Source organism: Sesamum indicum, linkage group LG4 (assembly GCF_000512975.1).
Source record: "Sesamum indicum cultivar Zhongzhi No. 13 linkage group LG4, S_indicum_v1.0, whole genome shotgun sequence".
Taxonomy (NCBI): domain Eukaryota; kingdom Viridiplantae; phylum Streptophyta; class Magnoliopsida; order Lamiales; family Pedaliaceae; genus Sesamum; species Sesamum indicum.
This window is the reverse complement of record NC_026148.1, coordinates 8129542-8156164: the sequence shown is the minus strand read 5'-3', so window position 1 is coordinate 8156164 and position 26623 is coordinate 8129542. Positions and strand designations below refer to the sequence as shown.

General features: G+C 36.3%; 2 protein-coding genes across 3 annotated transcripts; both read right to left on the bottom strand.

Moving 5' to 3' along the window:
• On the bottom strand, positions 1485-15748 carry LOC105160191. Of its 2 annotated transcripts, XM_011077459.2 has the most exons (19): positions 15523-15748; positions 15050-15449; positions 13774-13973; positions 12463-12616; positions 12258-12367; positions 12086-12155; positions 11898-11980; positions 11732-11810; positions 11611-11651; positions 11095-11217; positions 9320-9470; positions 8540-8654; positions 8347-8429; positions 5855-5929; positions 5400-5474; positions 4536-5311; positions 3314-3472; positions 2083-2348; positions 1485-1890 (listed from the first exon to the last, which is right to left on the bottom strand). In XM_011077459.2, exons 2-19 carry the CDS (start codon positions 15245-15247, stop codon positions 1817-1819), a joined length of 2832 nt encoding a protein of 943 aa, XP_011075761.1. In that variant the 5' UTR covers positions 15248-15449; positions 15523-15748; the 3' UTR covers positions 1485-1816. The 2 variants fall into 2 exon arrangements, with proteins under 2 accessions (XP_011075761.1, XP_011075760.1); XM_011077458.2 differs by having other exon boundaries at positions 15050-15748.
• On the bottom strand, positions 18364-25859 carry LOC105160188 (DNA-binding protein SMUBP-2). Its single transcript, XM_011077455.2, has 7 exons — positions 24919-25859; positions 24533-24841; positions 24157-24440; positions 22869-23900; positions 20534-20702; positions 19614-19771; positions 18364-18953 (listed from the first exon to the last, which is right to left on the bottom strand). Exons 1-7 carry the CDS (start codon positions 25616-25618, stop codon positions 18711-18713), a joined length of 2895 nt encoding a protein of 964 aa, XP_011075757.1. The 5' UTR covers positions 25619-25859; the 3' UTR covers positions 18364-18710.

The window sequence follows — 26623 nt, the reverse complement described above, 5'->3', positions numbered from 1 at the left end:
AACTCAGTTCTATTTGATCTGGTGATAGCTGGCCTTAAATCACTTAGGTGGCTCAAATCGAAAGGTACAATTGTCGAAAGCAAGTCATAGAAACTTAAATTCAAATCTATAAATTTGTGGGGTATTGTTGTAATTTTTGTAATAAAATTTACATGAAATTCATATATTAGAATGAGAAATAGTTTGGATTTTTGTTTTATCAATTGGAAATTCTATTTAAATTCAAATAGTTAATTTTAAAATCAAATCAGATTCTTATGTTTCTATTTCAAGTTTTAAAATATGGAATTGATAGTGGAGATTAAAGGCCATTATGGCTGCTCAGTATTGGTGCAATAAAGTGGTGTGGAATGGCTATGGATATATAGCCATCAATTCCTCATGTTTAGCACAAAGTCACACACTTCCTCTCTACCTTACTTTCTTGGCTGTTTTCTCTCTCGGCTTATATCTTTCTCTTAAATTTTGGAATTTGAATTTTTTGTTTCTATTACGCTCTTCTGAGTATTTAATCAAAATGTTTTTTGGTGAGAGAAATTACGTTATACGGTACACTATTAATAGGGAACATATATTTTCTTCAAGTCAAGTAGTAATTTTATGATTCGATTAAATTAACGATTACAATTGAATTGAAAATTATTACGAAACAATTCCCATATTATATGTTTTCAAATAATTTTCTTATTGTGAACGACGTTTCTAATTATTTTAGCCTTCCCTTAGATTTATGTTAGAATTTTTGTTACTCTCTTTTGTCGAGTTCATGGTTGAGTTAATATATTTTGTCTAAAATTAAGTTGAACCATTTGGCAGATTAATAGGATTATCTTAGGTTTTTTTTTTTTTTTTTTATCATGTGCTATTTGGTCCAATTTAATTCTAAAATTCTTTATTGACTATTAAATATGCTGACATAGTACTCTTATGTTTTAAATGTCGAGTGGTATACTGAAAGGTAAAGTTGTATATTAAAGTGTTAAAAATTCAACACAATAATTAACCACGAGAGTAGGTCTAATTACTGTGAAAATTGCATGACCTATCTTCGATCTCAATGAGTTTAATTAATTTAATCTTCATGAAAATAAACAGAATATTAAATTATAACACATTTTTTCATACATTTGAAACAGAGTGAACAACTTTATGATAATTCCTGTTGGATCAATTACACTGATTTAAAAAGAAATTTTGATAAAACCACTAATGCAGCATTGTGGGATACTTGATTCTAGATATTCATCATACATAATTTTTCTCAAAAAGCTCATTGCTTTTTAGTTGTAGACAGTTAATCATCTATAGCTTTTTGCAGTTTTAACTAATCAAAGTTAATAAATCCAATAGTCACATTAGTCTATGTGAAATCGAAATTTTGAGTGCTACACTATAAGCCGTGCGCTTGCGGTTATACCACACCAAGGACAACATTGGCAAAAATTGAAACCCCATCCGTACAAAAATATGACTTGGACAACTACTTTAAACCTCATAGACAATTTTGAATTTTTACCATGGACTTCTTTTGTAATCTCTTACACAAGGACTAAGAAAATAACGGATCTCCATCGACCCCTGGAATGACGATTTAGTGTTTTGCAACATGGAGTAGCGTATAAGGAAGTTTCAAGCGGAAGATCATCACAACTGTGTGCAACATACAAGAAATGATAGTACAAAATAAAAGATCTAGTTCATCAAAACAAGACAGTTACCGAGCCAAGAAGAGAGATAGGATCACACAGAATGGTTGCCTCATTCCCAGTAAAAAAACGACACCCGCTTGCAGCCGACAGCAAGCTACTCCTAAATATTAGGCATTCCGTCCATAGTCTTTTCTTCCATGGAAAGCAGGAGCATTGGAGACAGAGTAATTCCCTCTACGTCCTGTAAGTAAATAATGACCAATTCAGAGAAAAATAGTCATACCAACTTTCAGGTTACAGTAAAATTTAGATGACGCCATTTTGAGAAAAGATGCAATCCATTTCACCATTTATATATTTGATGTCTGAATGAAGACAATGCAAAAACCAATGTATAAACTCGGAAAGAGGCGTGGGGGTTGGAGTTAAATACCCCAGTGTATGTCCTTGCTTCCAGGAGAACGTAGACCCCCAGAATATTGAGGAGCCTGGACATTCAAATGACTCCACTCACCATCACGGAATGGTGCTGATCTCCCTAGGTTGTGCCGCTGAACCGGCTGCTGCCCCAAACGGCTGGGAGAACTTTGTGCCGAATGAGGCATGAAGTATGAGTGATTAGTCATTTGGGCATAGCCATGAATTGCAGGACTGCTGCCTGCTTCACCAGGAGAAAAAGACTGGACAGGTCCATCATGCCTAAATCATGACGCAACAACAAAAAGATTAAACTCAAATCAATTAGAAAAACAGGAACAGAAAAAAAGCAATTGAAAATGAAGTCTTCACAGCTCAACAAGTACAAAAACATAACAAGGATAAGTATCCACTCTAATCTCTATCTCATCAACACAAGCGCAAAAATATTTTAATCGTTAAACTGTAGGCCAAACTTAGCATGATAAACAAATGAAGAATCAGCAGTTCTCATTAAAGATTTACATTGTGCAAGGCTGAGACCTGCAGCTAATCAATTTAAAGAGTTAAAAGAATTCGAATTTGATGGGAAGACTTGGGAACCAGTCTGAATTGGACCAGATAACAATAATCAGATTTTCTTTAATCATAATTGCTGTGTCCTCGTTATGTAGAACTCTTAAATTGACTCTGAGACTAGAGATGCCGCACATGAAAATAATAGAAGCCAAAAAATAACAACAGCCTTTTACTTCTTGTAAGTTGCTTTTTTTGTTGAGCACATTTGAATAAATATATAAGATCCATGTTATACTCCTTAAAATCAAGAAACTTATAGTGACCTTCCACTAAATTTTAAGGAATTGCTGGCTTTTTCAATTAATTTGACTGAAATCAGCATGAAATCTTTAGTTCTTTTAGCAAATATAAAAACTCCATGTGCATCCCCAACTAAGGAGAGCTAGTTTTGAAATTTAAAACGCAACAAATGGACCATGTTCATTCCACACCTTCCATAACTATGCCAATCTCGAGCCAGAAATCTACAAAGAGACAAAAAATCTATCGCTAGTTTCCTTGTGATATATATTTTGCAGCATGTCAAACAATGACATAGCAGATCCTATCCATTTCTTCCAAGAACCATTGCTATTCATGCACTTTGCTGAAAGAAAAATTGGAAATATCCCAAGAAGGGTAAAATATTTTCCATAAGAAAAAGGTCGTCCAATCAGAATATAACTCACCTTTGTATAGAAACATTGGCATTGGAGATGCGGCTGGATATTCCTACCCCTATCAGTGTGTCAGAAGAGACTAAAGGTTGACTCAAGTGCATGCCCTTCATAAATTCACTGGTCATGATGCTCATATCCGAACTATCCTCTTGCAAAAGTAGTTCTTCACTGAAAAAGAAAACGAGTGTAAAAGTCACTAAAAGCAGTTTAGATACTTAAAACATAAAACATAGCTATTTTAATAAGATTCTTTAATATGATAGGCCTTGGACATATACTCCTTTGGCAATGCTGGCAGGTAAATCACTAAATACTTTACAGGACCATGAGAAGACAGTTTCCTTCCTTGTAGATGAGTGATGAAAGGATAAGGAAGCAGATCAAGACGCTTCCAACCCAGCTAGCCACTCAATGTAGAGCTTGAGGAGTATGATATGGCATTTACTTTGAATGGGTTGCCTATAACCATACTAGAAGAAATGCAATCTACTAGTAGATGAATTTAGGTGCTGTTATGCCTGATGAATCGCCCACTGGAATTGCCTCCAATTAGAGATGTTAGGTACTGCATTGATTTGTCATGGTGATTCGATGACAGTAACCAGTTTTCCTTGCAAAGCTTAATTCACCAAAAATAGCAAAGGGTCTAACAAACAAGTGATCAAACTTCTACGAAAGGCTGTATTCAAAAAAATATGAGCTTATGTGATTCAAACACTAGTCAACAAAACAACAGAAAAATGCATTGTGCACTGTGAGCGGGAGCTAAGAATACCATCCCAGTCTAAGAAGAGATTTACTATTCCATGACTGGATGACTGTCAAATGAACATTATACACTGTTGAGTAAAAATATTATCTTGCAGCAGTATCTTAGCACCTTCATAATTGACTGTCACATAAGCACTACACTTCTCAACATTCCTTCTTATTATCTCACCTCATTTAATGAGATGCCAAAACCAGTGTCCAAAAAAGTATCAGGAATATCCCAATGCTGTAGCCTTGATTGGTAATTTACGATAAAGCACATAATTAAACAGATCATTTATCAAATATATGGAATTCTACCAAAAAAACGTCAACAATAACAAGTCTACCAAACCTAACAAGTATAGGAAAAGGTAAAACTACCCATAAAATGCCAAATAGATCCTACATAGTTGCAAGCTGATCTTGATGCAATTTATTGATCACACTTAAAAATTCATCACTACATTTACATTTATACCTGTAATTGGGATCCCAGTCTCCAGGATCAGGCAGCGAGTTACTAGCCTCTGACTTGTCGTATCCACTCCCTTGAACAGTGTGCATATGCGAAGAGGAGTAACCAGAGGTTATATTCCTGCCTCCTTGTTGCAGTCTCCATGTTGATGTGCTTGTGTTGGGCTGTCGATGTGATTGAGAGCCAAAAGAAGAAGAATTTCCCTCAGACTGGCCAGAGGTGTTAATATCAGCAATGTGTCCTTGACAGCTCGAAGAGGATATAGTTTCTTGCGATTGAAAATTCCCTTGAAAGGCCCAGTTCTTTCTTCTGTTATAATTGCTGCCAGATGCCATTTTTCCCAAAGGAGATCCATGACAATTGCCTCTTACAGGAGAAGGAGGACCATATTGTCCTGGTGAACCAGCTGAAATTTGACTATAGGAGCTAGGAGGAGTAAATTGTGAAGGACTAGAACCAAGTGACATAGGCGCAAAATTTCCAGGGCTAAAACCGATTCCGTTCCCATGTGATAGTTGCATGATGCGCCTAGTATCAGGACTATTCCCAAGAATAGAGATGCCACTTTGTGCATAGATATTCATTCCAGATGGACCTGCCGGCGAATAAAAAGCATGGAAATTGCTACTATCACCATAACTTCCATAACTGCTTCCAAGCCCCAAGCCCTCACTGTAGCTCCCGTGGCTTCCTAAACTACCATAACTACCTGGATGGACATATGACATCAATTGGTAATGTGGACTGTTTGGCATCACCCCTCGATTCCTCCCTGAAATCTACAAGAACAAGGCCTACCAGAATCATATGCACCTATGACATTCAAGTAAATAGAACTATTCAATCTCAAGATAGAAATTTACTCACATTAGGGGAGAGACCAGCAGCGAACCAATGGCCCCCAGCTGGATGGTGGTCCACCTTAACATTTTGAGAAACAGGCTGAAAAAAGAACACACAAGTATCACAAATGCAAAGAAACAACCAAATAAGCATTCAAAATGATCACACAAGCAACTTAGAATAAACACATGGCTCAATGGAACACCATACAGCAAAAATAGAAAATCATGTGTTGGAACCATTACAGGATAATCTTCAATCATGGGTAATGCTTGATTCTCAGAACCAAAAGAATTAGATATGTTTTAATTTGCTTCAGGATTTGGTCAATGAGGATAATACTTGATTCTCATAATAAACAAGAATGATCATTTCTTTTGACTGGTAACCAGATCTGATGTCAGGAACCAAAATTAGAAGAGATGAAAGTAGCATGTTGATTTCATAGAATGAGCAGGTAGTCAAAAAATTTTACTCACCATATGAGGGGTCTCCGGAACAGGTTTATATGGACATGTGAACGGTTCCCCAGTGACAAAAGGATGCTTTGAAGCCTAAGAAACATTAATGATCAAATTCTATACAGCAATAAGTATCAAACTCCAACAGCAAGAAGAACATCACAAGAAAAAAGAAAAGAAATGCACATCTCAGTTTATTTTCAGAAAAGAGGTAGTATGTTTTAGCAGAAGACGACCTTTTATTGAATCTATATTAGAGTCTTTTAGCTTTAACCTTTTTCCTTTACAAATTCCCGGTAATATGGAGATATTTTCATGTTATTCATAAACCCAATTCTTCTAGATAACCAGAACTATCAAAAGTTGACCAACTTGACGAAGATATCAAGAACCAAGGTGCATTTGGATTCATCTTTTTGTTTGTCTCAAAAATGACCAAATGTTTTGGGTGTATCTTCCAATAGTTTTGCACTATTTTTAAGTTTCCCGTGATAAAATTTCCACTCAGTGAAATTATCTTTTCACAACATCTTGTGTCTTGCTAATTCCTCTGGCTTTGTCCCCATCCACCAACATCCCATGCTATCCCTGTGATGACCCCTCTCTCTCTCTCTCTTAACCTGCCTTTTGTCTTTCTATCCTTCTGTCTGACTTTCTCAATAAATTAAGTCTACTTTTTCCTTGTGACGAAAATTCATTTCCCAACTGACTTGTTGTTTCTTTTCTGTTCCTCATTAAATAAGCTAAGATAAGGGCATTAACATCTCTTCCTTTTTTGTCCAAATAAATTTCAAAGCCAAAGACGTAATTCCAAACCCATATTAACAAGTTCAAGAAGTACAACATGATGATAAGTTTGAAAAGTATAAAATTACTAAGAATATTAAATGTGTAAACAGACTAGAAGGATATAGGATGATTGATATGTATAGATATATTATTATATGTATGAAGTCATGTAATTTACATGTCTTATTCGCATTTAGTACGTAAATAATATGTAACGTTGTCTAATGCAAAAATAATAATGATATTAACATATACATTTTATTTATAGCAATTTAAATGTGAATATATTTTTATTTACAATTTATATTAAACATTATATCCACAAAAAATAAATTCATGAAACAAAAAATCTGTCTCCCAGAACAACCACTCTTCCCATCTCCAACATTCCCTCTCTATGGTTATAAAACAATCACAAACACCCCAAAAATACATAAAAACGTCAAGTTTTTTAGACTAAATTGACCGGAGTTGGTGTTACACAATGGGTCTACATCTACTCTGCCATTTAGCCAAGTACAGGAATCTGAAAGATGTACACACTGGACGATGCCAAAATGCTTAGAAGTTCAAAAGAGTAGGACACCAATCGTAACCCAAGGTGCTATGGAGATCTCCGAAGTTTAAAGTGATGGTTTTGCAACCTTCTTGCCAGGAAAACTCACTTTACTAGCAAGTGAAGACGAAAAGGTTGGAACTATAAACTATATGCTGGTGGTCCAAGTAGCAACACCATATCAGATTCTGGCTAATGAAGTTGCTATGTAGAAGTGTATTTAATTGTCTCAAGGAATACAACATAGAGGGGAAGGAATGGTGTTAACGTAGTATAGCTCACACTTGGCATACCAAAATAATGGTGGACAAATTGAATCATTTTTACTACATTGATCTGAATCGCATATTTGGAAATTAGTATTCAATATAATAAGTGGAATGATTAAAAAAATAACAAAAAAAAGTTTTTTTCAATCAAAAAACAAAGATATCACTTCAAGAAGGTGACAACAAAAGTAGGCACAGTTATAACCTAATGACTATATGCAAGTATAAATGCATACATCAATTTGGTATAATTAATCATATACAATATCCTTTATCAAAAAAAAAGAAAAAATCATATACACAATCCATATTGATTATATTTAAAAATACTTTTTATCATCTGCTGATGCCAGAAATTGTAATGGGTTCAAGACTTCACAACATCTGCACAAGTTACCGTAGTGTCTCCTAACTAATAAATTATTGAGGATGGCACTTATGCTATCAACAGCAGGTCAGTTGCCAGTCGGAATACAAGTAAGTGCTGAAGTTTTTTTCTTATATTAATCTTTTTAGTAATATAAGTCTGCTCAGCAATTGTTATGTTTTCACATATGATCTTTCGTGCAACCAAAATCCTTGGACGGTTGCCTGTTAGAATACAGGTACAATTGCCAGTATCAGTTTCTTTTAGTAATTTAAATTGGTTCATCTGCAACTAACAATTGGAAAACATAGTTATGCCTAGTCCAGAGGTGCCACTTAATCTGAGAGAAAGGGACTCAAAGATATTCGTTTCATACTAAGTTCCCACTGAACAATTTTTCACAAAAAGGCATACCTGATGTGTAAAATAATATTTCTGATTGAAATATCTGGATCAGGAAATATAAGAATTTACAAGAAGCTACAATCCAGATGTACTTTACCACTGACAGGTGGAAAAGGTTGATTACCTGCAAAGGTGACCACCGTTTTGCTGGATCAAACTCAACAAGTCCCCTCAAGAAATCAATCAGTGCCAATCGTACTTGACTCTCTGTAAGAACAAATAGAGAATAGCTTATTACAAAACAAAATGTCAAAGAATATTCAACACCGAGATCTTATGTTCTTGAGTAGCTTTCTTCAAATAATATGAAAAATAACCTTTAACGAGTTCTTCTTCTGCCAAATTCTTCCTATAAGGGTATTTTGTGACAATCGCCTCAAGGTTCATATGATTAAAGTATTCCTTCCCAACTGATGGTTTTTTTGATTCCCTCTGAACAGAAAGAGAGAATAAATACATGAATTAGAATTTCAAAATAGAAACATAAGAACTAATAGAGCAATCAAGAAAAATTCAATAAGGAGGCTCACTGGCTGAGGGTACAAGATTGTATCAGACCACCTAAGCAAACACAAATATAGCATAACATCCTTGTTTCATGGAAATGTGTGGAAGGGGTGAACAAAAAACTCATTAACTATGGTTTCAGTGACTCATGCTGCTTGGACTAAACACAGTCGAAAGATCCTCTTTGGTAAGACTATGAATGAAATGAGATGAAAGGAAACTTGAAGAATTTGCAGAATAGCGTAATCCTGACGATTTCTAGAGAGCCGATGCGGAAAAGCTCTCATATCTCTTTCTCCTCTGAAAAACTTCCTGCTAGAAGGAAACATTGAGCGATGGCTGATGGAAGCAGGAAAAAGGGGGATACTGTGAGTCTGAAGGTACAATCTCAAAAAAAAGGTACACAGTAAGGAACTTGTCCAGTAGATCTCAAAAGTCATTTATAGAGAGCAATCACTACGAAGCATACAGATATAAGTACATATTGTATGTGTATGAGCAGGGGTGCGGCGAGGTGTGTGTGTGTCGTACACAATCGAACCGTACAAAGTTCACTAAGCTGTAGTTTAATATTTTAAATAGGCACTTACAGCTGCATATTCTTCTTCAGTCAAAACTTGGTACATGCTACAGTTACTTCTATGATTCTCCTCCCTTTCTTCACGGTTTATGCTCCCAATGAATTTAAAGAACTTGCTAGTATTTTTGGCCTTCCGTAGAATATAATCGGGAGGTTGGCCCCTACAAATTATAGGTGGCTAACCAATTCAGAATACATCTAACAAATGAGCAAAGAAATATTCACAGAAAGCAGGTTCCACGAATTTATGGCTTCTCACATGTGAAAATACTTCCTAACAACATCCCTGCTCCAGGGCCTAGATAAAGCATGGGAATGTTTTGTTCATTTTAACCATTCTGTGGAAATATTACACGAAAATGTTCTAAGAAGAGTTTCTTAGTAGAAGTGTGAAACCAAAATGTTGTATGGATAAACGAGTTGCAACTTGCAAAATTTGTTAAATCGAGCTGGCAGGTTGATCTGACATTGCATTTGACAGAACATGCTTGGTTTATTGTTTCAAATACAAACTATAGTATTTTCTGAAAGTCGCACCTTGTTTTCTGGAATCAGGATATACCTTTTGAACAACAGAATGTAGGTTTTGAAAATAAGCTTTTTTATCCCCTGATAATATTTTAAGATAATGAGCAAAACATCAGAACTGATAAAACCAAAAAATGATTTAATTATTGTGCAGAAAGGGACATAGCCTATCTAATCACTCTTTACTGAACCTCCAAAATTTCATTCACTAGTCTCCATTACCAATGCCATTAGACACCTCTGTTAAACCAATAAATAATGATAAGAACTAAGAAGTATCACAGAGGAGAAAGAAAAACATCAAGAACAGCACCATGATCCCAGTTAGATCCCTTGACAGTCTCCAAGCCATTTCTTTCTGCTTTTCTAATTCTTTTATTCGCAGCTAATCAAGCTCCACAACTCTTTAATTTTATATTTCTAATAATACTGTACCACTAATACATGAAAACCTAGCAAAGAATTCATTGTACAACTCACACATCATCAATCTAATTTCATGTGTTAGAATGGCGTTCGATCCACCATGAGGTCGTCTTCACACTCAACATCATTTCGTCAACTGCTTATTTAACTCCATGAAAGAGACCTCTTGCCTAGTTCGGTATACCATGATATCAGCCATACCCTATATAAACATGAGCATTCTCAAGCCACACGTGCATTCTAATTTTCAGAATAAAATATTCAAATAATTTCACAAGGATCACATCTGGCATCTGGTCCTCAGCCTGTCTGACATAAGAACTATATAGTTAAGGGCCAAAACTCATCAAAAGTTAAAAGACCAGAAAACTCTTCCCGATATTCTCATACTAACAGTATACTTAGGTATGGCAAATGGCAGTCCATCCATACTAGTATTAAGCCCAACAACCCCGTTCACTAATGTTCTAATAAGAAACCTAACATCAGCAGAGATCAAAGGAAAACAAAATAAAATGGAATCATCAGCAAACTACAAGTGTAATATCTACTCATAGTACTGCAACTTCTGAAAACCCAGGTACACTACGTATCTGAGCTGTTGTGGAAATACTACACAAATGTCAATGGCCAATAGACGAACATCAATGCAAGATGATCATCGAAAAAATCTGCCAGAAGTAGCAAAGCCGGCCTTTCTTTACTCTTCTCAAAAAATTACTCTCTGTAATGACAAAACTTTCCAAAAGAAAAAGATTCATAATATTTACATTGGAATATTTTGATCAAGTTTAGTCAAATTTTTCAGAAAGATAAAGTAGAGTATCATACCCTAATATTTTAATCATCCTCCTCAGAAGATCAAACTCAGAAGCTCCAGGAAACAATGGTAGCCCTAAAAATAATTCAGCAACGATGCACCCAAATGACCACATATCAATAGCAGTAGTATACCTGTGCTACGTTAAGGACCCAAAGCATCATTTACATCAAACATCAGTTCAAAAGAGTCGGAAATGCAGGAAAAAGAAGAGAGATATAACAAAACAAAGGCAAATGTCACTCTAAGGATCCAGTTCCTCACAATGTGTGGAATTAGGTGAGTTTTGGGGTTTCACTTGATCTATCTGTCTCTTATAGAAAATTATAATGTGACAAACAAAAGCAAATAAACTGAGGAATCTGGAATTTGTTTTCCTCACTCAGAAGCACCAAGTTACAAGAGTTACATGTTGGCTAGAGATCATTTGCCATTCAACCAAGAATAAGACTCTGGTCTCCCCATGAATTTTGCAATCCCCAGAAAATTAAAAGGGCTGAAGTACTTGCTTTTATACTTTAGGATACTGATATCCAAGAAGAACTTCGGGTGACCTATAGTATCGACTCTGCAAAGAAACAAAAAAATTAATATCTTATCAACTCAATCAAAACTGAGAACTTTCATCCACAGATGAGAGATCTTTACCTGTATATAAGAATAAACAGTCCGATCTTCCATACAGGCAGATCCAAAGTCTATGATTTTGATTTCTGCTGGCTTTACACTGTCAATTTTATGACACTCTAGATATTGAAGATGAACAAGATGCAAATAGAATTAAGTTGTCCAATATCATCAAGGAGTAGCTGACCTTGTGCATAAAAGAATATTTTCTGGCTTTAGATCACAATGAATTATACCAGCATCTTTCATAAGAGCCAATCCACGCAATATCTAAAATGATGACAAATCAATCTTATAATACAGGTAAAGAGATCCACAGCTATGCCTGGATGAACTTTATGAACACCCCAGTCTGAACTTTCTAAAATGTACTACCTGTTTTGAGAATAGCTGCACAATGCTCAATGACAGTCCCCTAAAATGATTCAACTTTATAAGCTCATACCTGATACAAGATTTTCAAGGTAAAGGGACCAAGTTCCCAGACTTAATCAAGAAAAATGAAGGCTTCATTCAAAATCAACTTCTTCTTGGATCAGCAACTTACAGATTAGTCTCAAGCAGCTCAAATGCTATGCACAGGTGACGTTGATACACGAAATAATCATATATTCGAACAATGTGATGCTTATCCTCAGGATCAAACTTCTTATTTAACTAGGGAAAAGGAAAAAGAACAAACAACTGAAAATTTCTGGAAATTTTGAAGCTAAATCAGACAAAATGACAGGTCCAGTTGAAGGATGTTTTACTGTTGTTAGAATAGAAACTTCAACAAGTGCTTGCTGGTAATAAGCCGGTAGATTCTTGATTATCTTAACAGCAACAAAACTATTTGTTTCCTCAACCCAGCACTTCGCAACCTGCCCAAATGTTCCATGACCAAGAATGTCCTTGACAATGTATCTGTGTATAGGAAGTAGATGGAGAGTCAATTGAGAACATTATGCTATATTTACCCCTAATAAAAAAAATGTGGAAGATAGCAAGTAACGCCAGGAAAGAGGCATATGATTAATAATTTTTATTTGCTACTAATTCATACGAGGATAGATCTAAGCTGAAAACATGTTTCTGCTCCTAGTTGCTCCCATGTTGTTATGCAAGTCTTGAGATATAATTTGCTATGTCTCTAACTTTTGCGACTCATAAATTTTTTCTACTGCTAACTGATGGTAAGTAATCATACTTATTATCAGAATTTAGCAGCAAATTTATTTATCTCTAACAATCAAGACTCAGAATTTCAGAAACACCAAGCAACTAGTGTTCCTTGACTTTTCTATTATCTCACTGTTATAAGATCCTGTGTCACAGCAAAAGAACTGAACAGTTAGACATGTGCAAACTCAAGAAGCAGGTGAATGCCTTAATGAGGTGAACACAAATCCAAAAGCAAAATGTTTGCAAGATTTCGAAACATACCCCTGAAATAACCACCAATGAGATAGAGTGAAAAATAGTCTATCGAACCGTAAGCAGAAACTAGACGATAGCCACAAGGGGAACATTTTGTCATCCCTGTATTTGTGCTGTGTGTTGCATATAATATATCACCAGATTATGGCATTTTTATGATAATATCACATCTTATTTTCACAAAAGTCAACTATGTGGCTACACAATACTATCAAGTGGTTTTTTTCAGACATTTGCACTGATCCATTTTTCGTATAAACTATTTTCCGGTGAATCAGTGGTATGACTAACTAAACAGGAGCTGATAATAACAAGGGAAAAAAGACTGTATAACAGGTCCGACTAAGTACTTTGAAACAACATTTTGAACTATAATCAGACAAGGCATGTAAACACATTAATCTAGTGTCATAATTACAACTTTATTTTTACCCGTTCAAGTTGAATGATATAGAGAATAAGCTCTTCCTACAAGTACTTAATTTCCAATTAGGATTCTGGAAACCTTCATCTTGGACTTTATGGTAAAATTCTTGAATCAGGGTGTAATTCCATAGTTCTAAAGAGGCACCAAAGTCTCTCAACTCCTTAAGCATATTTTCCAGAACATAACAGAAAAAATGCAGTCATAGAGATAAGCATACCTTCGCTTTGTATCTGAGTTAACTAGCGAATAATTTACAGTAAGAATTAGGTCTGAGTTTGCATTATCACAACCATCATTCAACAGTCCGGTGGATGGTGATGTCAAGAACCTCTTTGGATTCAATTCTTCTGAATAATGAAACTTTGGGTTGCATATTTGGTATATCTCAACAATATCCTTAGTCAACCGGGCAACCAACTGCAACATAAAGAAATGTGACAAGGAGGGACTATTAGTTCAACAAAAACACAAACAAAATCCTCACAGAAGGGCCGGCCCAACATCCCAGATACTAATCAACAAGTTCATTTCCTTCTCCTCTCAAAACAAGTAAATATCAACCAGAACTCACATTTCATAGGCAAACTTTGCCCAATTTACAACCACAATATCTTGATCTCCCAATGTTTTCCAAGTGACAATATTGAGAAAAGGATTTTAGACCCATTAGTGTCTTAAAAAGTATCAGCAGATTCTTATTAATTCATGTAACAAAATCACAGAAAGTAACACAGAAAGCATTTCAATATCAAGGCTTCCTATAATTGCTTCCTATTCTCTAGCATCTAAAAATAACATTCCTCCATGTCCTCTCCGTCTATTCAACAACAAGATAAAGTGATACTCTGTACACATACAGGAATTCTTGAATCTTTAATCCACTGAAATGGCATCTCCTAACACCATTTTTAGTAATGTGATCCAAGTCTTGGTGTGGTCAAGACAGTGGAAAAGATATTAATAGTTATTCAAGTGGTCTGAAATACAATGTGCAAAAGATTCAAACATCATCTATTGCCACCCTCATTTCTCGATTTGAAAAGTCATATTTCCATTACTTTGTTAATCTTGAACTTCTTATTAGTTTTTCAGGATCTGAAACACCAGCGATTTTTTTCTCATCTCATAGTCAATCAATTTAAATACTAAGGTTTTCGGTCATTTTTCTCTAACATTCATTCTGCCTTCAAAACCCAAGAATCTTGGGCCAGATTATTGCATCTTTCTGAATGCCAGGGGATTCATGCCCCCCTTCCTCGAGCAAGATACTAACATATGTTTTTATCTGAAATGAATATTTGTTACTAGTTTCAGGTTCTAAAATCAGGAGAAAAATGAACTTGTAGAATAAGTGATGTACCCATATGGATTGCAGGACAAAGCTCGGAACTATACTAGGTCAGTGATTGACCAACTGATGTTACGGCTGATTACATATTCCAAGAGAAACACACAAAAATGGCAGTCAACAAAAATGATAGTCAACCACCTACCGGCCTTCTGACAACCACTCGTAAATGTTGCGGCTTTGCATTAGTGTCCAGAATTGGCGAACAAGGACGGAAGGCGAGCGCCCTAGGACGCCAGGATATCAGCCTCGATGAGGATGAAGCTGATGTTGAGCTCTCACTGGCTTCCGATTCCTGTGGCAGAGATTCCTCTTCCCTTCTACCAGTACAAACCTCGTCCATAGCCCACTCCTTCCTCAAGCAACCCCCAACACTTCTCTATGCGTGAGTACGTGATACAGTAGTTTATAACAGAAAGACTTCAAAGCTCCACGGGTGAAAGTCAGAAACTGGATTTCCAACCGGTGGAATGGTTTAATCCTCCAGCAAATTCCAGGGATTTACCAGAAGATTGTAATCCCATCCTCATTCACCAGTCGAGGGACTTACCAAAATAAAAGAATCTTCAGAATTAAACCCATTCAAAAGAAATAGCATCAGAAGATGGAAAAAGATACCAAAAGAGAAGGAAAGCAGGACGGAGTCTGAATCGGCCAATCGATCCAGCTTAGTCCTTCAATGGAAATAATTGACACGGCAGATTTCTTGGATGCAATTAAAATTTGAAAACTCGAAGATTGGATTCGATTTCACCAGAGAGGAAAGACTTCAGATTTCCAGAGCCCTCCGTCGCTTCCTTGAGAGAATTCTGAGTTTTCTTTTCCTTTTAACAGGGGAAGAGCCAATGTCAAATACGTACCCTCTTAATGAAATGTTTATCGCTGTTAACAGTAGCAATAGCGTAAAAGAAAAAAAAAAAGGCCTTACGTTTATCCACAGTAGTTGACAAGTTGTAATGTTCCTTAGTTGATATTTTCTAATAAAAATTTCATATGTAAACTTCTTTTACAAAAGGCTAAATTACAAGTGATATTTACCTTAATTATATTATAATTGACCGAAATGCCCTTGTATAGTATAAATTATAAATCTATTTATTTTCAATATTTTTTAAAAAAACATAGATTAAGTGGACAAATTTTTAATATTTTTTAAATTTTTTTCATCCACCTCATTCTTTTTTTTTTTTTCGATTTTTCAAGTAAAAAAAAGTTATAACAAGGACAAAATTGATAATTTCAAGCATTTTATCCAAAAATTACATAATTTCATAAAATAATAGAGAGTATGGCAATTTTTTCAAAGAATATTGTGTATTTATAATTATATCAAACCTTAAAATTTATTGTAATTTCCCAAATTAAAATTATAAGTATTCATAATACGGATATGATAATAGTTTTCTTACATTTTAAAAGTAAGGATAGCTCAGCCCACAATCTAGTTAGCGAGGTTTAGATAGCCCAGGACATTCCCGACTGGAACTCTTCACTGGCGAGGGGTCTTCCAAAACAAAGAGGACTCATATTAGAGTACTCATAGCTACAGATAAAGATTATTTATCCATTACCCCAATCATCCCAATCAACTTCTGCAAGATTCTTGGGAGTGGGATACACCCCCTACAGACGGGAGCACTCCTCCTATAAAGACAAATTTAGTCCTCCATATGAGGGACACCTCGCTCACGGCCCTCTCACTCTCTAAGCAATCTCTAAACATTATTTGAGTACTCCACAAGCATATTATCACTTGTTCGTGCTCTTTTCATGTCTAATTCACAATATCTCAGTTTTTCTATCAAACTTGTTTATCATTTGGCTTTATTTGACCGTGGGCTATTTGTTGGATTACATTAATATCGGTGGCATTATTACTATGTGTTATATGTGGTTGTAACCTACGGACGTAAGATGAATGAGTGATTGTATAATTGATTGTTGAATGAAATCGAGTGAAAAAGTTATTAATGAGAAAATAATTACTATAGAAAACTAAATGATGAAGTAAGTGATATTGCTGTGGTAGATTGAAATAAAAGATGGTGCTTACCTAGTTGGGAACATAGTCAATAGTTTACGATAATGTGAGTGATGGTGACGTCATTGATAATGTGGTGTGAAAAATAAATGTGTTAAGCTAGGTGCCATTGCGCGTAGGGTACTAGAGTATTCCAAGTAGTGGGGAATATCCCGTTCTATTAGCCACACACTGAGGTGGTGTGGGGATGCCATGTTTGTTGTAATGTCCCGTACTGATATTACTACACTGAGATAGATAATGTAGGGATATCGCATACAACCGTATCATGTGTTGTATATGATATGACATTATCGGAGATGGTGGTGGCTGGCAAAATCATTGATTGATGTACTCCAATTAGAGTACATAAGGCCCTTAAAAAATAACAATAACGTCAAATCCTATGTCGCGAATTGATTTACAGTTATGGGCATGTATTATTCCTTACATCTGTTGTTGCTATATGATGAATATTAGTTAGATGATGTAATTGTGTTGTACGTGACTTGCTGTCTATTTGTGTGTGTGTGTGTGTGTGTGTGTGTGTATAAAGTGGTTATTTATACTTAACAGAGTAGGCATTTCATTCATTCCCACGTACTTTTCAGGAGATAGGTCACACTGACTAGCCACATTGGATTTTGAGTCGCGTCGTTATTCTTATTAGGTGAGAGTAAATATAAACTTTTGGTAATTTCTATTATCTCTTGTGATATGTATATATTATATTGACAAAATAGAATTTATTTTACGAGTTGAAAAGAAATTGCTTATTAAATGAGTTGCAATTAAGAAAAGGGTGAAACAGTGATAATTAAATACAATGAGTAGGGGGTGCTACATTCCAAGTTAGGTCGGGCCAGTATGCAGTGTTCCACTTACAAGTTAATAACATTAGAAGTTTTAAATTTTGAGAATGGTAATTATAAAGTAAAAGAGAGGATGGCTTGTGAACAAATTATAATAGTCTTTATCTTATTATATGTGACAAAGATATGTATAAAGGTTGTGGATGAGTTGATACTCGTGCTAGTTATTTTGTAGAGTATGTGAGTATGTGGTGTAATTAACTATGGATTGTTTTTGTTTTCTATATAAATAATATTAATTAAGTAGTATAAAATAATATTATCATTGGGCAGTGTGACATGTGGAGGGCACCTTATTTTACCCAGTTACATTTCACCTCAATTGAGTTGAGCTCTAAAGTCTAAGTAATAGCAAAAAATAAAAAAAATAAATAAAAGGCCCTCTTTCTTGAATTATATGCGTACATATTATGTAGATCTATCTGTGTATGTATGTGTGTGCGCAGTAGGAGTGGAGTAGAGTGATAGATTTGAGTGAAGAGGTTTAGAGAGACAGACAAACTAAGAATTCATTCTACCAATTATTGTTGAGTGGAAACAGTTGCCTCCAATTGTTGAGAGAAAAAATTGACTCAAACTACCACCTAACGACAAAGAATCAATTGCAAACAATCATGTCACTGTAGTATCTTTACCTGCAAGAGGCTTGTCATAACAAATATACAGAGCATATTCAATAGTGCTATCAATTACTTACATCGAATTGAAGTTTCTGTATGTACTTGTGGCTCTTCTATGAAAACAACATTCTGGTTGCTTTCGGTCACATAACTGAAAAGCCAACAGTGTAGGGATGTTGAAACCAGCACGTAGATATCTTGTTTGCAGGACTTGCTGAGTATTTATTTCACATTCATGCACGCCACAACCGCAATTTGAAGTAGACCATGGTATAATTGCTATTGTTTGGAATGTTAACTAATTGAAGGCAACATCGGATTCATGCTAAGTCCAGATCCTCCAGAATCACCAGGCTCGGCATGCTTCACACGACCAAAATATCTAATATGCCGTAACAATCTTGCCAAAAAGGTGTTATGGCATATTGTGGAGCTATCACAAATAATTGCCACATGTTTACGTGCTCTTGTAATAGCTACATTCATTCTCCTGCTATCTCCTAAAAACCCAACAGCTCCCAAGTTGTTTGAGCGGACCTGAAAATATCAGATGAATTTCATTAAAAAAATACAGCTATTGCTTCTTATTGACCATAAGGATGGTATCTGAAACTTCCATTTGCTTCTTATTGATTATAAAGATGTAAATTACAGTTCCATCAAGGACATGATGGTCGATCTAAATAACAGAAACATGAAAAAAGCTTCTGCCAGCTGACTCAACTGGTCGGCATAAGATCATCATGCAGTTTCATCAATATGTATCTATAAACAAACACACAAATCCCATGGCACCATAAGTGCAATTTAATTACTGAAATACTACTCAGGAGGAAAGCATCGACACAAAAGGTCATGTAAAGGATCAATTTATTCCTGTGATAAAATGTGTATAATCAGACAAATAATGACAAGCTTTGAATTGGTTGATGCATAAAACCTTTCTCATTATAATGTTAATTGTTTGCTAGCAAAGACAGTGGCGCTACCTGGAAAAATATCAAGCAAAAGAATAACATATCTGATGTACTCTGTTGTGTTCAAGATATGCTACTAACCTAAGACATTATAATTTGTGCAACAATGCTGCAACTTTGTGGAGATATGTCCTTCTATTTAAATAACAGCCTGGGAAGAATTAAGATAAGTAGCATGCTGCGATTCAATCTTACAAATATTTATAATATTACAGCTTACCATTGATATAATCACAGCATCTGCTTCGCGGCCTTGAAAGCTATCAACAGTTGCAACCTCAACACCCGTGGATAGGGGAAACTCTTCTAGCCTGTCTCTTAGCAGTTGCACTTGTGCAACATAAGGAGATTGCACTACTATGGTTGCTGGGCTGACACCTAAAATAAATACTAGCAAAATCATGCCAAGGATATTTGCAATCCTCTAATGTTAGTAGTCAAATATTTCAACAAAGAGATGACAATTTGATCGTTATTATGATTTTTTAATTCAGGACAAAATATCTTATACACAGTTTATCACTTCCCATAGCTTACTGCAGAATGCAGAGAAAAGCAAGCAAAGACCATAAACTTGCTACTTTCAACAATCTTCGGTTTGTAAAGAAATAGAACCTAATGGTAACATAACTGAATCAGAACACTCAGAATAAGGACGAGAATGTCCTAAAGACCAATTATAAGATTTGATCCAGTATTTTGAAGTTCTATGGCTAAAAGTCTGAGATGCTCTATAGTAGTATACCTTTTGTCAGAAACAAATAGTCCTCACTTTCACTCTTTAACATGTACCATGACCTAAATGTCCACCAATCATGCCAATTATCCCCCTGAAACTTTACACATGTTTTGTCCACCATATGTAACAGTGAATCAATGTCTCCTCAAGAGCTCATTTTGTAGAATAACTGTTCTGTAATACTAGCCTTCAAATGATGGAATTGTTATCTGACTTAAACTTGATAGAGCCAAAATGCTACCCTTTCTCTAGCTTTTTTAAACACATAGTTGCATCATGCTATGGTTGTACATTCTGAAAGCTTCTAGGCATGGGGTGAGGCAAGAACATAAATTTATGTTTTTCAGCTGTTTGGATAGAAAGATCATACATTGTATCTAAAAGCAGGTAGATGGGAATACCAGCATATATCAAGGCAAAAACATGCTGTACAACAATATCTGCTTCTCCTTCATTGTAGAAAGAGCCTGTGCCAGCTGGATCTAATTGTTCTTCACAGCCAACAGTTAAACTTCCGTATGGCATTCTTGTGTCGAGCAATAGCAATGGGCATTGCGTTATCCATGTTTGCTGCAATAAGTATAGATTATTGTCATACTTGCACATTTAAAAAAAGAAAGATCATGGGCCTAACTGTTTTGCCAGTTTAATTGGCATGCCAGTAAGCCAACATAAGAAGACAAATTATACGACACATTGAACAACTAAAACATATATGATTACTGACCCCGTACTCCCATACTTAAATGTCAAAGACTAAGGCATGAATCCATATAGTAAATGAGAGACAAAGTCACGACAAAATAACAAATAAATTAAATACCATAAAAAGAACTAATTCGTTCAAGATACTCCAACTAGAATTTGTCCGCACATAAAAGAATTAGTTACTTGTGAAGTTGTAGAAGCTACAAAGTTAAGTATATCTCAGTTTATACTGTGATACCTGTAACCTTATGCATGAACTTTTGTGTTGTTAGGAGTAAGATAACAAGAGACATGGTTCAGCTGAGCTTCCCCAAATTGTTTATGCATCAAATTTGGTTCGTATAATGGCCTTTAAGCAATTATTAACATTGTGAGTTCCAGAAATGTGCACAAATGGTGCCAAAACGTGCTTCAAAGGGATATTTTTGGACAAGCAGTAACAACGAATGGTTAAGAAAGATTTTTTATGATGTGAATTTAATTACCGGTAACCATTTCATGTTCCAGTTGAAACTTTTATGGTTCAATCCTCAACCAATAAGGAAACACTCTGGTATAGGCTGCTTGTTGCTATATTTGAACAATGGTCAGTCTTTAACTCTGCTTACCGAATTCATGAACTTGAGGGCCCTGGATATCTATAAGAGCTCTTGAATGGAAAAGGAACAGCAGATCTCCTTCATAACAGTGGCATCAAGAGGAGGACAGCAGGCTATACTAAAAAGTGGTGGGTCCTTTTGACTTAGAATGCTACAGGAGATAATTGACATCCCACAAGCCTTATTTCCAGCATAATTGCAGCTTGATTACAGGTGCACAACAAGATCAAATATTCATCTTCTGAAGCAATTCAAGTAAATGAGCATTTTAACGGTGAGTTGATCAAACATAATGCAACTCTGTGTCATAATATCCAATCCCATGATTGATTCCAGCATAATCACTGTAAATCTTAATAACTTTTAACACATTGGTTCTCATATAGGTAGGTAGTCTTGTCCTTTTGTTATATTGTTCCTTGAGAAACACAACTACCACATAAATTCACTGCTTTGGCTTTCATTATTCAATATTCAGAACCTCAGTGTTGCCATCTCCCACTGCAATTGATAGTAGCAGTAGTGTTGGAATTGAGGTACAATGATGAACAAGCCAACATAGAGTTGGAGAAACACTTTGTTTCAGGTGGGAACAAATCCATTCTGGTTCAACAATAAAGAAAAGAGAATATTTTGCTCCTCTCTGACTACAGCTCCACCCTCCTCCTCCTTGATGTGTGAAGTTTCACTTGCAACCAAAGAAGTAGCCCACTTGCAACCAAAGTTTCATTGACAAGGATATCCAGCTCCACTGTCAAAGACTTTTTGCTTCAATCCGAAGAATGCTATAACACTGGTAAGTTACTTTTATAGTTCTAGATTCCCAGTAGGTACTTCCATCAGATAAGATATAAGACTTATCATACAAGAGATCCAATCACCACCATGAATACAATAGTCTCTTGTGTTCTATATGTCTCAGTAGATAGAAAGTGCTCTCCTCCTCAGAGTCAGAGGGAAGATGGCAAGTGGAGGGCTCCATGAGTTGGAGATATTCCCATTTTTACTCAAGATAGAATATTTGCTTTTTTCCTTTGATTACTTAAACAGATCAGTTGCTGAGTTTTACTTGCAAACCAAATTACCAATAAATGAAGTAACCACTGTAAATATCAAAGTTGCTAGTTATTTCTTAGACACAATCATTGGACACAGGTATCTTCATGAGTATTGTACATGCTATCTTCAGAAGGGGGGACTGTCAACAATAAATGCAGGTAATAGTTTTTTGGCACTTAGCACGTAAGCTTTCTGCAACTTGAAGGGAACTGATGAGAAAGTATAATCAACATGATTGTATGTGAAATATTGCGTATGTAAAAATCCACGGACACAACAGAATGGATCAGTTTAAGCCCGATGCACATGATCACTTTCAGAATATAATAAATAAGTACAAAGAATGGATATTTGTCAAAATGCACTCTACCTTAACCAACGGGGAATCTGAAAGAAGATGAGAAGTGACACTTGCAGACGACTTCAGTAACCCATTATACATCTCTTTTGAAGCCCAGCTAGCTATTGCATCATTCATCCTATATTGTATTGTCAACTTTGTTGCAAGAACCCCTTCGTGCAAAGTTGCTGCTCTCTCCAAAAGAGATACTCCTAGACCACCTTCTAAGGCTTTTCTAGATAAGATCACCGGAGCAAGTTGGCATTGATCCCCAGCAAGTATACAACGCTTTCCTAGCAATATTGGAATCCAGCAAGAAGGTTCAATGGCTTGGCCCGCTTCATCTATGACTACCAAATCAAAAAAGTTAAGACATCTGATCATTGGGTCAGCTGCTCCAATGTTAGTGGTAAGTACAACTTGAGCACTTGAAAGAATTTCTCTAACTGTTTCTCTCTCCTTCTTCTTCATTGTCTTCCCCAACTGTTTCAGAAGCTGACGTATGCCAGCAGCTAAAGAATCATCTTTTAAGCAATAGCTGAGGTCCTTTCTTAAATCAGATTTCTTCCTCTCAAACTCTGATCTAAAATCTCCAAGTCTACTATTGACAATTTCAACCAATGACTTGGAAGCTACGGTTGGCGATATCCGTGCTGGATTACCGACCCGCACAATATTAGCACCGATTTCAGACAGTTTCTCAACCATGTTGTCTACAGCTGCATTAGTAGGTGCCGTGACAAGCACCCTTTCACCCTGTTTGACAACAAGTGAAATTATTTGCTTCAGCACACCAGTCTTTCCTGTTCCAGGAGGCCCCTGAATTATCAGTACAGGACGCTTCTTGTTTAAACCTAATGCAATTGCTCTTTGCTGGGAACTGTCATAAAATTCAGTGTCTAACAATCCACTTAATTCCACTTCAGACCAATCTACCAAGTTATTACCCTCAAACCTTGTGATATCTTCTTTATCTCCGAAAATTGTAGTCACAACAGCTCTTGAAGAATTCTTTTTCTGTAAACCTTTCTTCTGAAGCATCATTAAAGCTTCACAATTACGCTGCACACAGCAATTAATGGAAGTGAAAACATATGTGCCAATTTCAAATGAACAATTATGGAAAAAAGGCCAACCAATATTCACGAAGCTGATAACATTTCAGTTGAAGAGGATGTTCATTTTACATGATGTTATGCTCATACGGAACATTTCCTAGATGATAATCTTTTACCTTCAAATGATTTATGGTTGTTTTTCTTAAAGGTTAAGGAATTTGACTTCTATATACTAATCCCTTTAGAGGTTCATTTAGTACCTCATATGTGATTGCATCAGCCAATCCTTGGATGCGGTCTATGCGGATACTCTTGCCAAAAAGTTTAGAAAAGGTAGGATCACCATGACGGGATTCCAGAGCCACACTGATGCTACATCCATCATCCCCCAGATTATTAACAAATCCTTGCATGGAAGATGTCGCCCCAGCCCCTCTCTTGTCACATACTCTCACACAGACCATGTCTCCGGGAGAAAGGTTAGTGGGTGGCAATCTGTGGTTTCTCTCAACTCTAAACAAAACCAAATGCATTCCTCCTAATCCTGCATGTACAAGCTAGTTCTGTAAATATGCAGGGCACAGTTCTATATTGTCGTATGTTATGTTACAGTGGTGGGAATCCAAGCCAGTTAACCTGTAGATGTGCTGATCGCGTTCAGATTGCATATTGTGTCACAAAGTTCTTGCTCGGCCTGGGCATGGCTGACCAAGAACTCTATGGGCCTTGACGAACTGGAAAGATCATCAGGTGTGGGTACAGCATTCAGCTCATCCTGAGTAAACTCTAATTCGGCGTCCCTCTCTATCCGAAGTAGATCAGACATTTGCTTGGTAAATTCATCAATTCTGCACTGCATGGCTTTAGCCTTGACGAGTTCCAATCCCAAGACACCATGGACAGATTTGGTCAGGGAAGTCTTCCTCGCGATGGCTCTATGCTGGGCTGCAAAAGCATAAAATCAGTAATTCAGGATACTAGGAATATCAATTGGCAATAGGCGGAACAGAGGTAGAGAGAACCTGAACTGGCGAGTTCCTTGAGCAGCTTCCATGACTCAGTTTCACGCCAGTTATGAATGAGTGTTTTATGCTGGAGGTCCTGGAGAACGTCCCTGAGCTCCCTCTGGAAGTGGTCGAAGAGTGTGGGATAATGAGTGCAAGTCTTGAGGCAGATGGCCTCCAGGCCTAGGGGCATGGGAACGGCATTGAGGTAAGGCTGAGCCTGAATAACAAAGGTCAGACCCGGTCCCATTCTCTGTTTCAATTCGGCAAAATCCCCCTGCATCTCTACCATAGCGAAATCCAAAGCCATGGCTTTCATTCCTTGGCATATCCATTTCACAACGCCTTTGCCCAATTCCCTCCGTCCCAATGGGTCTCCACTCTGATACAGAGCACGCACGCTCCTTGGACCGTTTTCTTGATCATTGACTTTCTTTCTGGTTTCTTCAGATACTGCAGCCTTCTTGTTAGTATTTTTGTTGGTGACATCAGAACCACCGGCATCTTCTCTATTCTTGCGGCTTCTTCTCTTGGTGGCACTGCGGCTGTTGCTGCTATTATTTGCACTGGCCCAAACACGATGTGAAATTGGAGAAGCTACGAACACTAGGTTCCTGTTGCGGTAAAGAGAAATTGATTCAATGGGACGGTGGCGGAGGGCCGGGGACTTCAACAGTGATGTTGACACGCCGCCACAGAAGATGCACGACGCTTCCATCTTCCTATGCTTGAGGTCCTCCTCCTCCCAGGTTAAATGTAAAGTTCAAATAGTCCCACAAAATTTCACCCACATTGGGCACAGAACGCTAAAATCTACAGAAAAAGAACAAATGGTAATAAATTTATGGAGGAGGATACTCGTCAAAATTCTGAAAGAATGTCGACTGACTCGTAGCCTCTGGAAGAACTGGGTGGTTCACTTCAGCGAGAGGTGGGGAGGGTGTTGAAAAGTCAATGTTAGGGTCCCATCTCAAAACTAAAAGATCCCGATTCCATTTATGATTGGCCGTTAGCGATTCTAAAATGTTTGTGGACTTTGTTAGGCCGCGCCCTCTCATTTTCCAGGACAGCAAATGGGTCTATCAAACCCATAGTAACAAATTGGGGCGATATTTTTTTGTCCGTCAACCCCTCAAAAAGGAAAAAAAAGAAAGATGAAATTGGGATATTGACACAATCTTTTTATAGAACAAATCTATTACTGAAATTCATAAATAAACTTAAGCTAATTTTTATCTCAGAACTGCAAGATGATTAGATAAAGTTAGAATAATAACATACATATATGAAATAGCCCAAATGAAAGCAGATCTTCTTCTGCCGTTGTTTTTGTTCGTCCTGAATGGGTACACTCTCGGTTTCCTTTGTAGTTGAATAATGGTTTGGAGTGTTATATTGTTTATGGTTAGTTGAAAAATTATTTGAGCCAAAAAAAAAAAGAAAAAAGAAAGAGAGATAGAGAGAAAAAATGAAGAAATCTGGTGTTGGGGATTGATTTTTTTTATATATATATCAAAAAAGATACTTTTTTAAAGGAAAAGCCAAAAAAATAAAAAAATATCATAGATATTTTTTTTAAAGGAAGAAAATTGAGAACGACAAAAGAGTAAGGAAAAGGATTTTTGGAGAGTGGGCTTGAATTTTTTGGGCTGTCTTTTTGTGGTTTTGTACAGATTTTCGCTCATTTTGTTGGGCCAAATTTATCCAAGGCCTTGGTGGCTCA